This window comes from Alnus glutinosa, chromosome 2 (assembly GCF_958979055.1).
Source record: "Alnus glutinosa chromosome 2, dhAlnGlut1.1, whole genome shotgun sequence".
NCBI lineage: Eukaryota > Viridiplantae > Streptophyta > Magnoliopsida > Fagales > Betulaceae > Alnus > Alnus glutinosa.
Window position 1 is genome coordinate 11,936,152 of NC_084887.1, and position 14,448 is coordinate 11,950,599.

General features: G+C 37.1%; 1 protein-coding gene across 3 annotated transcripts; it reads right to left on the minus strand.

Moving 5' to 3' along the window:
* Positions 1 to 347: 347 nt before the first annotated feature.
* Positions 348 to 9,195, minus strand: LOC133861092 (uncharacterized). Of its 3 annotated transcripts, XR_009898956.1 has the most exons (4): positions 6,539 to 9,195; positions 1,002 to 1,138; positions 873 to 915; positions 348 to 683 (listed from the first exon to the last, which is right to left on the minus strand). XR_009898956.1 is itself a non-coding variant. In XM_062296797.1 (2 exons), the coding sequence occupies exon 1, from the start codon at positions 9,100 to 9,102 to the stop codon at positions 6,550 to 6,552; it is 2,553 nt and encodes an 850-aa protein (XP_062152781.1). In that variant the 5' UTR covers positions 9,103 to 9,195; the 3' UTR covers positions 348 to 683; positions 6,539 to 6,549. The 3 variants fall into 3 exon arrangements, 1 of the variants encoding a protein (XP_062152781.1); XR_009898957.1 differs by lacking the exon at positions 1,002 to 1,138; XM_062296797.1 differs by lacking the exons at positions 873 to 915; positions 1,002 to 1,138.
* Between the last annotated feature and the right edge of the window lie 5,253 nt (positions 9,196 to 14,448).

A 14,448-nucleotide genomic window follows, 5' to 3' on the forward strand; every position in this document is an offset into this window, starting at 1 on the left:
TCTCAAGGCCCTTCTATTTGAATGGATTTTTCTTTTTTGGCTATTTCCAACTGTATTATGTTTTTTCAAATTTTATGTTATAATAGGGATTTATTTTCTAACCCTGTAATGATTGTTTTTTTGCTTACGAGGAAAAAAAACTGGGAAAAAAAAAAAAAAAAAAAAAATAGTGAAACTGTTTGGTCTATGGCCCTGCAGTTGCATGGAGAGTAGGCAATGAGATGTCATAGGTTAGAATAGGCATCAGGCACAAAATCATCGCCAAACCAGCTACCAATTGTCTTCATCAGAAAATATATCTTCATGCAGATAACAAAAATCTGATTACTGGTTAAGAAAGCATTAACTAACTTCCAAGAGCAAGAGTTGCATATTTATAGATAAAAATATGTAACTTTTGTCCACTACTTCTGAGAAATTACTCCACCCTATACACTAGGGGTTTCAAATAATAACATAGCACAATTTCTGTTTCATCAAGGATACATGCTGACATGGTTAATTCTCTATATATCTCCCCCACAATATAAGTTAAAATCGAACCTCTACCCGCAATTAAATGACGGCTTCATGTCAACCCAATAACATATTTGGACATTCTTTCCTCCTGTATCTCTTTCAATGCCACGTACTGCTACTTTATACATCTTGGTAGAAAAAGTTTGCAGGCTACAAATACCAACCTGTATTGAAACAAGTGTGATTGTACATTAACCCTTTGAAATAACCATCTCCCAAAGATGAATACGGGCTACAATGATAGTACATTACTCATACCACAACCTGGCATCAGAAATTCTTAAACTAAGATAGTTTTTCTCCATACACTCATTAGAGACATAACCTAGCAGACAAATATATTCAAAATTTACCCTGCCGAGATGTCATTGTGCCCACTGCTCCAGATAAAATTACCTGCAGACTTACCAGGCATAAGCAACCACCGAAGGAGAGAGATCCAAAAACCAAATAAAAAAGAAAAAAGAATGCACAAAACCTACTAAGTTTTAACCAGCATGCCAGTGGGAGTTGTTGCATGTTATCAGGAGAAGATGGCCAACCTATCCACGCACTCAACTAGTGGAAAATGTACATCAACAAGCTCTTCAAGCAATATCTTGTCCCTTGCTTCAAGGGTCTGCTTAGTAATATAGTAAAATAAGTACCAGTAGTTTTTCCATCCATAACTCTGATACAAAAGCTATATGCAAAGTATAACGCCATTGATGCTAACCTAACCTAAAGAAGAGAAAATACGGACATCATGAATGCGCAAAAAAGTCTAATGTGACAAGTGGAATTTAAAGCATTGACTGGTAACAGCTAGCACCACCTTTCTTTATTGGACAAGCAGAGCTTTTTTATTTAGAGAACTAGAAAAAGTAATAACTGAAGTTTCCACTGCTTTTTACTGTCTTTCAACGGGAGGGATAATGATGTAGGACAGAAGCTTCAAATCCGTAGTTGATATAGGACAGAAGCTTTGATTACCAAAATTGATATAGAATAAAGGATGAGTACCAAGTCTGATGTGGAAGAATCTGGACAGCAATTTGTTTTAGGGTTTAGGACAAGTAACGGTTAGGATCTTGGTGGGAAAATGTTGGAAAATATGGAGTTTTTAATAATATAATAGAAGGGTAAGATTTGGGGATGATATAAAGAGAAAAACTTAGGCTTGATGTGGCTGTTTCCGGGGCTGTGAACAGTAAACCGAGAATAGTATTTGAAATTTTTGAGTAGTAATAGAGCTACTTAATGGATGCATGGTTTGAGGCTCTTTAGGATTTGATTTTAGGGAAATAATATATGAAGAATCAGATCTAATATTGATTGGCATTAGAAACAAAATTACTGAAAATTTTTTCTTAAAAAAAAATAGTAAGAGGAAAAAAGAGAGACAAACCTAAGCATCACACCTAGTTTTCGTAGGTATCACACCTAGGATTCCTCGGCATCACACCTTGGAGAAGAAGGGGTGCATCATACAATTCCTGTAACTGAAGATTCATAAGTGTCCATTTTCATTCTACCATTTAAAAACAAAACAAAACCCCTTTTATATATATATATATAAGCATCTAATGCCTAATCTAATGGAGTAAGAGCATGTTTGAAATTGGGTTGAGAAATTCAACTTTTAAAGTCAAAAATAGCTTTTTAGCAAAAGCTTCATTTTTAAGCTTTTGCCAATGTGCGTTTAGGCTATTTTTAGAGTAAAAAAAAGTCAAAGTAGTATGTTTAGAGTTTTTTACCAAACATGCCAGCTTTTAATGTATTGAAAGTACTTTTTATAAGCTCTCTTTTTTTTTGATAAGTAACAATCAGTTTTATTAAAAGCAGAAGGTGCCCTTAAGTACACCGAAAGTATACAAAATGAAACACCTAACTAAACAGAGAAAAACAAATAAAAAAATTGACAAAATTAAACGACAGTGGGGACACAACAGACACTGACCAGAAAAATAAAATATGAAAAAACGAAACTAAAATATCATCCAAGGATCTCTCCAAATCCTTAAAACACCTATTATTTCTTTCATTCCATAAACACAAAAAAAGGTAAATCGGCACCATCTTCCAAATCGCAGCACTTCTCAGCCTTCCACACGTCCACCAACAAGCAAACAGATCGATAATACTACTAGGCATAACCCAAGGCAAACCAAAGCGAGTAAAGAGAGCACTCCATAAAGTGGAAGCCACATCGCAATGAAGGAGAATGTGATCCACTAATTACCCACTTCTTTTGCACATGCAGCATCTATTCACCATAATAACTTGCCTATTCCTGAGATTATCTAAAGTAAGGATCGTGCCAAGGGCCGCCGACCACTCAAAAAAAGCTGCTCTCAAAAGAGCCTAAGTCTGCCTTTCACTCTTCCAAGGGAAGCAACTACCTTCAGAACTAGCCAAAGAGCTAAAGAAAGACTTGACATTGAACAAACCTCTTTTGGAAGAGACCCACCAAAGCCTATCTTCACTACCTCTTCTCACAAAGACTGTGTGAAACACCTGGAAAAAGGAAGCAAAGACATCCACTTTCCAATCATGCGCCTCTCTCGAAAAGTTCATGTTCCACTGATTGGAACCGCTCAGAAACTCCAAATTCTCCGCAACAAAGGCATTCTTTGCCCGAGCAATACTGAACAAAGCAAGAAAAGCTTCCTTAAGAACTGAATCCCCGCACCACAGATCATGCCAAAACTTGGTCCTAGCTCTGTCCCCCACCTTAAATCTAGAGAACCCTGAGAATATCTCCCACCCTATCCTGATATTCTTCCATAACCCCACCCCAAAGGCACCTACAGGCTTAAGGAAGCACCACCCACCTGATAAACTGCCAAAATTAGAATCCACTGCAACTCTCCACCAAGCTTCTCTCTCAATCCCGTAACGTCACAACCATTTTCCTAACAAAGCGCGGCTAAACATCAACAAATTCCTAATACCTAGCCCACCTTCTGAAATTGGGGAACAAACCTTAGACCAACTCACCAAATGATATTTGAACTCTTACCCCATAAAAAATCCTGTTGAAGCTTCTCAATGCGTACAGCAACACTCGCCGAAAGAGGGAAAATGGACAAATAATACGTGTATATTGGCAAGGGTACTGTTGATAAGGGTAATTCTACTACCCTTAGAAAGGTATAACCTTTTCCAGCTAGCCAACCGACATTATATTTTCTCAATAACACCATTCCAAATATGAATAGACTTATAGGAAGCCCCCAACGGAAGACCCAAATACTTCACTGGCAGAGTGGCAATACCAAAGAGGCTCTTAGATTCCTTAAACTTCAACTACTAAAAGCCCAAAACCAAATAACTAATGAAACCCACAAATAAAACCTAATAACAAAACAAAATTCAAAATAAGATCTAATGCACTAAAAATCCAGTTCATAGCTGAAAATCTGAAAATTATAGAAATACCAAAACTCCAAAAATTGAATCAAACTAGAATCAAAGAAAACCAGCTTATCGCTCCCTGCATCATGCTCCCCTAGTTGGAGAAAACCCTTCCTCAAGTTTTGAAATGTTGAAGTACAATTATCCTAGGTTTCTTTAAGTGAATCCTTGAAATCAAAAGATTGAGTTTGAATTTTCTTTCTCTTCTTTGTTTGATGCAGCAATGATGATAGTGATACATCCATCAAAATTCAACTGGACTATTAAAAAACAAAATGTATATGACAAAAAAAATCAATATTTTGAAAAGTTGGTGTAGACAATTATGGCCTTGTCTTGATATTCAACATAAACCAAGGAATGAGACTACTTGTATCTTGCATCATTTCCACTCAATTTGTTCAATTTTAAGTTTCATTGTTGTTCCTATCGCTTTAAAGTTTTTCTTTCATCACAAGTTCTTCTTTTGTTTCAAGTTTAACTTCATTGGAAATGGCAGCCAAGGCTGGTTTCCACACTTCTAATTCATGACCTGATAACACCTTATCTGCACATTTGTCAGATATCATATCATTCTTTTCGTCTTCTGTTTTTTTAAGTAATTCAATCTTAATAGAAAGCACATAGAGACAACCAAAGTAGGGAGAAGAACACAAATCCAAAAACTCTAAGAAATTAGAAAATAAAGGACTATTGTGAGCAACCATCCAAACATAGAGGGATGTGAAAATAATAGCTTTTTTACCTCTACCGTCGAACTTTCACAATCTTCAAAGATTCGCGGATTGTGTTCCGGCCAAATACACCACATTAAGCACACAGGAGCCATCTTGCACAGACAACATCAATCTATCACAACAAGATGCCTCTTTCTCCGGCTATCTAAAGTCAATATCTTCCTAAAACAGCTGTCAAAACAAAGAACGCCACTCTCGTAGAAACCTTATTTCTCTAAATACTCTTTCAAAAAAAAAGGAAGAGCCAATGGGAGGGCTAAGCACCTGATAAAAAGATTTGGCCTAGAATCCACCTTTTGGAAGGGACCCAACACATTCTATTCTTGCTACCTAGGCCCAACCTGAGAGAGTACTATAGATTAAAAAAAGAAGTGACCAATTCCACCTTTCAGTCATGCACTGGTCTAATGTTTTTCCACACTCAGACCCAATAGGACCCATATACTGCATTAGACCACTACCGCCCCAAAAGATGTCATATTTAACTTCCACTACCGATCTCTACCATTACTCCATCTAATGTACTAAAACTTCAGCTTATACCTAAATCTGAAAATTAGAAAAATACCCAAACCTCTAAAATTGAATAAAAATATAATCAAATAAAATCAGTTTATCGCTCCCTACATCACATAAAACTCATTTACAACACTTAATTACATTTATAAGCTATATCTAAACAAAATATCCTAATTAATGGATAAAACAATATTATCTTTCTAATACAACTATAGATTTTCTAACTTTTCAATTAGATACTTTTAAGCCAACAAGACTCGCTCCAAGACAGCACCCTAGAATTTCACAAAGTGGGGGAGGGGAGGGTGGACAAAATTAAACATAGATATTAATGTGTGTACTTGTACACACACAAAATGTATACACATACAATATAGTACATGGCTATCATACATCTTCTGTCAATTAAGACCAAGGGAGGTGGAGATGAAGGTTGGAGAAAACAACATGACAATCAATGTATAGTTTTTTTATTTATTTCTTTTTTATATGATGATGAACCAATTCAAAGCAGAGCCACTTTGTATACTCATTGCTGTTATGTAAACCTTGGACCCGTGTAAAGCACCCTCCTCCACACAAATCGGGTAATACTATGACTTTGCTGACGGGCTAGCCCCAATGAATTGTTTGCACCAAAAGGGATTCGAACCTTAGACCTCATGGGACAAAGACCAAGGCCCTTACCACTTGAGTCAACCCCTTGGGGTTAACAACGTATAGTTTATAGGGATATAGAGCTAAAATTATTGAAAAATGGTAGAAAGAGTTAATGTACCCAACGAAAGACAAAAGTAGTTCCAAATAAGGATTTGGTGAGTGGACTTGCACAGAAAGGCTGGATGACAGAAACAAATTGTAGTATGATTTGATATTTTGATTTTACCTTTTTGGTTCCCAATTAATCATCAATTCCAATTATTGGAATAATGGGGCGGTGGGGGGCGCAACCCATGTAAATGGGAAGTATACAAGAGAAACACTCAATTAAGAAAAAGAAAAGAACACACGCTAACCACAGGCAGCAAACAAAGAAAAGTTTTCATGACATAAGCAGATTAAGCTCATAGATGCAAATTATGAGCGAAAAAGTCATAAGTGACAATGAATTATGTTTTCTAATTAGTTTGATAAAAGCTGAAGTACATTTGCAGTCTACTAAATATAACAGACTCTCTCACTGCTTCTAGATGCCAACAGATATATATATATATATATATATATATATATATATATATATATATATATATATATATATATATATATAATTCTACATCAAAATACCATTTGCAAGCTCAAAATTTTATATTAAGAATAAGAGTTGCTCCTCGTTTTAACATATTGAGAGCAAAAAATTGAAGACTTACTCAGTAGTGCATCATTCATTGGGAGTTCCATCTGATATTTCCGAAACTTTACGTGTTGCTAATGATTCCTTAAGTAGTTTCACTTCATTCTCAACATTCAGCAGCCTATTACCAAGCAAATCAACCCCTTCCAAATGTGCTTCAAATTTACTCTTCCATCCTCCTTCAAAGACTTTAACCTTCTTCTCGATCACCAAACGGTTCATCCTGTCTTCTTCTTCTTGCTTCAAGCGTTGCTTTTCTAGCTCCATGGAGCTGAGAACAAGACCTCCAGATTGAGGAACATCCTTGTAAAGTGGCTCTTCAGGCTGCGGACAGCGTGCTCTGTATTCAGCAAATGCTCCATGAACTTCCTTCAAGGCCTTCCTATAGCCATCCAACAGATGTCCCATCATGTAGACTTCACGATCAAGCCTATACAACTCCACTTGTCTTTTTTGTTGATCTTCAAACTTAGCTGCACGCAAGTGTTCAATCAAACTATCCCGCTGCTGCAACTCATTTAGCAAGATCTGCTGGTTCACAGTAGCATCCCCACAAGCCTGTTCTTTCGCAGCATACATCATCCTAGCTTTCCCGACCCAATGCTGTACTTGATCCATACACATATCAAAATCAGCCACTTTACCATCCCAGGGCCCATCACTCCTCAACCTTTTATTACCTTCATTAAGAGAATTATGAATGTTGTCATTCTCATGACCAATCCCTCTCTTATTATTATTACAAAAAAGCGATGAACCACCAGAAATCATCCTACTGTCATCCCTAGATGTTAAAAACCCCCCCGCCGAATGATCACGGAGTTCCAACTCTGTGCTAAAAGGCATTTGTGCCCCTTCCATTTCCTGAATTAGACTCCCTGAAGCCAACCCCTCTAGCGTATTGCACTTAGGCGAAAGATGAAACCCACAAACCTCTTGCCCCCCTTCTTCTTCTTCTTCTTCTTCTTCTTCTTCCCCTTCCTCCTCTTGTCCTTCTTCCTCTCCTTCTTCCTCTCCTTCTTCCACTTCTTCTCTCTTTTCCTCCTCACAATCCAATCCTTTAACTTCACCAACACTACACGGCCTCAGAAAGGACTCTGCCATATCGCCAAGATTGCTCTTCCTATCAAAAAGCCATTGCCCACCTCCTTCCTCCTCCTTATACCCCTCCCTACATTCCTCAAAATCCATAATATCCCCATTCCCACCACGCTCCTTCTCAACATTAACATCAACATCATCAACCTCTACCTTCTCTTCAACTCTCTCAACCTTCTCTTCGACTCTCTCAACCTTCTCTTCAACTCTCTCAACCTTCTCCTCAACACTCTCAACCTTCTCCTCAACACTCTCAACCATTTCTTCAATTCTCTCAACCTTCTGTTCCACTCTCTCCACATTATCTTGCCCAAGACTCAATTCAATACTATTCTCCTCCAATTCGCGACCCCGAAACTCTTCAACCTCACCCATCTTCACATCCCCACTACCATCCAAATCCTCCTCATCTTCGTCCTCCTCCTCCTTCACCTCAACCTCCTCCACCTCCACCTCAACCTCCTGTACATTAGACTCTTCCTTGAGCAACTGATCGTGCTTCCACCTTATCAGATACTGCAAATGCGAGGCGTAGTAGCAATTTGTGAGCTTCTGCGCCTGCACCAGCTCCTTCTCTACCATGAACCAGATCAAACTAGCCCAATCCACCTTCTCGAAATGCCCTTCCTTGATCACTTTGGTCCAATTCAACACCTCGTTCGGCATCATCCACGTATCCTCGTGCAAAAGCACCCAATTAGACACAAAATCCTCCACGAACCCTACCGACTCCGCCACCGATCCCCCCACCTCCGCCTCGGATTCCTCGTCCAGCAGCACCACGTTCTTCTTCGCCGGCAATGGCAACTTTAATGCACGTGCCAAATCGGCCCGGTTGACGTTGACCCGAGCCGAGTTCACGTAGCTACACCGCTTTTGGGGGCTGTAATTGGCTATCAGCTGCGCGAGGAGGTCGGCTCGGAGGTTCTTGTCGAACTCGATGTGGACAAAGTCCCATAGGCCAAGCCGCCTCAGCAGCTTCTCGTGGCTCTCGAAGTCTAGGGTTTTGGAGGGAACGAAAGGGATGGGCTTGAGCGTTTCGACGAGAATCTCGAGCTTCTTCTGGGACTTCTCTCGCTCGAGACGGCGCTTCTGCGCGTTTTTCTTGCGTTTCGGGGCTCGGCGAGAGGCGGAGGCGGTGGTGGTGGTGGTGGTGGAGGTGGCAGTGGCGGTGGCGGTGGCGTTGGCGGACACGTGAGGGTCGGCGATTTGGGGAGAGAGGGCCGGCAAAGGATCTGGGTCGTCCTGGATTTGGGTTTGCTCAAATGGGTCTTGCGGATTTTGTAAGTCGGGTGGATTTTGCGGGTCTTGATCGTTTTGGTGGCGATTCGGGGGTTCTAGGATTAGGGTTTGGGGGGATTGGGGATGAGACTCTGGGTCTTGTGGGTCTTGTGGGTCTTGTGGGTTTTGCTGGTTGTCTTCAGGCATGTTATCCTCTTGGGAGGGTAGAGTTGGTCGCTCGGAATCAGTGGGAGAGGTCATGCTTGGTCGGAGAGAGTGGTGTGGTAAAGGGTGGAGCACGGAGTTGAAGGGAGGGATACAGCCAGTCAGTCGGTCACACAGATACAGATAGAAATGCAATTGACCTTTCTGCCCTTGCATGTTTTTGTAATATCACTATCCTCGTACTGCTATGCCACGTCAGCAAAACATTGCACTCTTGTTATCAGAATTTTCAAAAGAGACGTGTTATATCTTTAAAAAATAAAATGAAGGGAAAATATTATTTTAGTCCCTCAAATTATCACTTGTTTTGTGTTTAGTCTCATAAACTGTCAACATTCTGACTTCGGTCTCCCAAACTATTAAAACCATTGAAAAATGCTTCATTTAACGAAATATTTCCATATTACTCTTGCCATGTGTCACTTTTCAAATAAAAAATTAAAAAACTAAAATTTTATTTTTATTTTTTTAATTAAAAAAAAAAAAAGAAATATGGTGTTTTGGGGTGGCTGCCACCTCTGGGGTGGCTCGCAGGCCACCTCAGCCCTTAGGGGTGGCTTTCAGGCGACCCTGAAATCCCTTTGGGGTGGCCCGAAAGCCACCCCCAAGCTATTGGGGGTAGCCGCGCAGTCACCCCGAAATTCATTTGGGGTGACTCGAAAGCCACCCTTAGGGAGTCGGGGGGGTGACTCACAAGCTACCCCATTTTCCTTTCTTTTTTTTTTTTGAAAAAAAATAATAATAATTTTTCTTAGTTTACTTTTTTATTTTTTTTAGTTTTTATTTTTTTAATTGAAAAATGACACGTGGCAATGGTAATATGGAGATATTTCGCCAAATGGGGTCTTTTTCAAAAGTTTTGGTAGTTTGAGAGACCGGAGTCAAAGTGTTGGCAGTTTATGGGATTAAATGCAAAACGAATGGTAATTTGATGGGCTAAACTGTAATTTTTCCAAAAATTAATTATTAGATATGTAGAATTTATAAATGAGTTCTTGTAAATCCTACGGTTACAATAATTAATTTTTAAAAAAGGTATACGAGAGATATACAAAAAATATTAAAAAAAATATATTTCTCTTTCAAAAAAGTCATAATGCTTTGTGTTCGAAGTTCGAAGTATATAAAATCTGTTGGTACAATTTTCAGTATAATGTGATTGCTCGCTCTACAATGTTCTTCACATTCCATATTCACTACAAAACAGAAAAAGTCAAGAGAACATACCGGGGGTTGGCCGGCCTTCCTCCCTTCAATGCCTAAGTTAGTATTTCGGTGTAAAGTATGCTTAAAGTGCAATAGTATCAGTCTTTTTTTTTCTTCATGCCTGAGGTTTTTAGCCTATTTATAGACTGAATGATCAATACCCTTGTAGCCTTAGGGTTTCGTCTTCTTTCTCTTCCTGGACCTAGCAACGCCGTCAGAGTCAGACCTTGACTCGAAATCCTCTACTTTACAAACCAAGGGTCTTTCCTTAACAATCTCAAAGTGAGATTCACAGCAACAAATCCAGGACTAGTGTCAGTCTCGAATTTCCAAGGACGGGGCGTGATTCTGAAATATTCGAGATCGCGTATAACAAATCCCTCGTTCATTACGCTGGTCCAAGGACAATATCTTTCCGGGAGTCCTGGATATTCGTTCTCACGGGTTCATATCAGGTGGGCCACGGGCCCATATTCACGAGTAAGCTGATGTGGGCTCAGAAGCTCATAGTTTCCGAAATGGGCCGGGCCGAATCCCAACAAAATCCAAGCGTGACCAAATTGAATTCACTTGTACGTCTATCAAATTAATAAGTCGTTTATGTAAGTATCCTATTTATATATAAAATTAGGATAAATAAAATATTCAAATCTATAACTCTTATTCTTTTTTCAAAGTCAGAATTTCAAAATCAAGAGAACTCCTACATTTTGATTATTTTGGCAAGTTAATGGTGCGTTTGGGATTGCGATTTCATAGACAATAAATGCGATTTTAAACCAAATCACAAAACATAAATCGTTTGGAAACTATATTTTTAAAAATTACGATTTAAAAATACAGAAAATCTATTTTTTCAAATTGCAAGTAAGATGGTTCTTTTTTGAAAACGCATAATTTTAAAGGCTAATTTGCGATTTTAAAGGCTAAACTGCGATTTTACCAAACGCTTAACCGGGCTTTTAAAAATCATTTTTTTCCAAATCGCACATTTTAAAATCGTTATTTTAAACCGCACTTTTTGAAATCGCAAACCCAAACAGACCCTAAATCTTTTTTGTTGTACTGTTATCAGAAATCTTGGAAAAGTTGAAATATGTATATATTACCTAAAAAAAAAAAAAGAATAATGATTCACTGCCACCTAAAGATACAACTTTTCACCACCTTGCCTACGTGGCAAGGTAGTCCCCCACTACTTTTTGAATTTTTTTTATTTTTTTTAAAAAAATTAAGGTGGGGGACCACCTAGCCAGATATGCAAGATAGTGAAAAGTTATATATTTAGGATGTAGTGAATCATTACTCAAAAAAGAAAGACCTAAACTGGTTTACTAATAAGTAAGGTGTCGACTAATCTAGTACTAAGAGTGAGTTTGGCATTATAATTTTGTTAGACCAAAAGTATAATTTTCAATCAAATCTTAGAAAATTTATTATTTCGAATTTCATTTTTTTTAAATTACGATTTGAAACGTAGAAAAATTCATATTTTTAAATTGCAGATAAGGAGGTGCATTTTAAAAAACGCACGATTTTAAAAGTTTAAATTGTGATTTTAAATGTCAAACTGCTATTTTGTCAAACACTTACCTGTGTTTTTAAAAATAATGTTTTCAAATAGCTATTTTTATATCATATTTTTTAAAATCGCAAATTCAAACAGATTATAAATTATAAATATGTTATGTGAATCCCTCCTTTGATTGAGGCTAAACAACTTGAAGAAACCCCACAGGATTAACAATTGCAATCATGTGATGTGAATCCCACCTTTGAATCCCACCTTTGATGGAGGATAAACAACTTACAATAAACAATCCTATATTGACTCTAATGCTTAGCCATAGCTCCTCCGCGAGAATAGGATCCTTTCCCTCTAAAGTGAAATAGAAATTATCAATTTTACTCTTAAAATTGAGATTAGTGAGGCTGACCAACCGGTTTGGGAGTCTAGAAGTGGGAAGTTCTCAAGTGCTGATACTTGGGAAAAGTTTAGGACAAGAAACCGGAGGTGGAATGGCATGATATTGTTTGGTTTTCGACTGCTATTCCTAAGCATGCATTTTTTCTCTGGCTTGCATTCAAGGATGCCATTGTCACTAGGGAATATATGTGCCGATGGGGTTATATATATAGTGGAAAGAGTTTATGTCTCTTTTGTTGTTCTTGTCAGGAGAATAGAGCCCATCTGTTTTTTGAGTGTAGTTTGAGCAAGAGAGTTTGGAGGGTTTTGATGGCAGATTGTGTGATAGTTGATCCTCCATTAACTTGGAATCTTGTTGCTCTTTGGAGTTTGCAGTATATGAAAGGGAAGAGTGTGAAAGCTACTACACAATTGTGTTTTGCTGCAATAACATACAATATGTGGCTACATAGAAACGCATTACTCCATGGTCGGTCTCCCAAGTTTGAAGAAAGTCTGTTGTCCAAGATTAGATGGGAAGTTAAAGTTAGATTGTTAACAAAGTTCCTTTCTAAATAGTCAGTTTGTGTCTTCGGGTTGCTTTGTTTTTTCTATTGCTTGTTTTCCCGCTTGGTTGCTTGGAGGGCTCTATGTAGTTTTTTCCAGGCTTGTTGTGTTGATGAAGTCTGTTGGCTTCTGTTGGACGTGATTCCAGTTTTTACTGAAGTGTTGTATTGGTTTGAGTTTGGTTTATAAAGCTTTAATTCATCCAAAAATAAAATAAAAAATTACTCTTAAGATTTTGGGGTATGTTTTGATAAAGTGTTTTGGAGGAATATATATATATATATTAATTTAAAAAAGTGTTTTGATGGAATATAAAGGTAAAAAATATTTTTATATTTTTAAGAGTATATAAGTGTTATGTTATTTGTTAATATTTTTGTTTTAAGAAGAGAAAACAAAAGACGAAAAAAAAAAAATTAACAAACATATCAAAATGGGTCATTTACGTCAAACATTAAATATTTTAAATGACATGACAATCTATACACTATTATATGTGTTAAATGTATTAAGAATCATAAAATAGATCCTCTCTATTTTATCTCATCCCTTTGGGGGGTTTTGCTATCCCATAAGAAGGCTCGCTTTTTGGGTTAGTGGCTACCTTCCATGGACTTTGTTTTTTTTTTTTTTTTTTTTTTGAGTTCCATGTAAAACACATCTTAAGCTGATGCACAAGCATCAAAGGTCCAAATTTAGTAATTAAATTTTTTTTAAAAAAATACAAGTGATGAATAGATTTGGTAAATCACTGACTTCCCACTTTCAAATCCAAATTTGAAGATGTTGTGCAAAAGATCATAAATATGGTAAGTAAGACAAAACAATCATACACAATAATACCAAGACTTACGTAGTTCCTTTAATATGAGGTACATTCATAGATAGAGGTTATCACAAAGAAATTCACTAAAAAAAATGGAATACAAAAATAGTAAAATAAAAAGCCACTCAGAACCTAAATCCCTAATACACATAAATTTCACTCTCACATGGACTAGATTTTTCTCCAAAAAAAAAAAAAAAAAAAAAAAAAAAAAAAAAAAAAAAAAAAGTAGAAACTTCTCTTTTGTTAGTAGAGTTAGGACTGGTGTCCAAACTTCAATTGGTTGGATAATGCTTTGCTATAATTGTAAAATATTAAACATTGGACACATACATTAATGTTTTACACGTACATATATGTTTAAATATTTTCATATTATATACATATAAGGTCCCTAAGTTATATTATATTTGACTATAGTAAATGAATTATTATCACACAGAAGATCTCATAGGCCTTTATAACTTATAAAAGATTATTCGTAGTCGTAAATGGAACTGAAAAATCCATTTAGACTATCACATGTCAACCTCAACGATTTTTCTTGATTAGGATAAGCAAGTAAGCTTCGGGATGATATGTTGGTGTAAAAGCAAGGTAGTTCCATGCACCGAATGGATCACATGAGTCATCATGCTTTTAACAATGTCACAAACAATGATGTACGTGCATGACAGCTTATAATAGTTACTCTAAACCTTGAGAAGATCGTGAGTTCAGATGTAAAGTGTAAGTCACTTTGATGTATCTATGAATGAAATCTTTCCATGGTTAACATTTGTGATATGTATTAAAATAATTATTTACAAAATTAACTTAAGAGAATTATATCACCCAAAATTTATTTCACAATAATTATACCAAAAAAAAAAAGTGC

Excerpts from the sequence above, each read along its gene's own strand:
- LOC133861092 (XM_062296797.1), bottom strand. The coding sequence starts at position 9,102 with ATGACCTCTCCCACTGATTCCGAGCGACCAACTCTACCCTCCCAAGAG.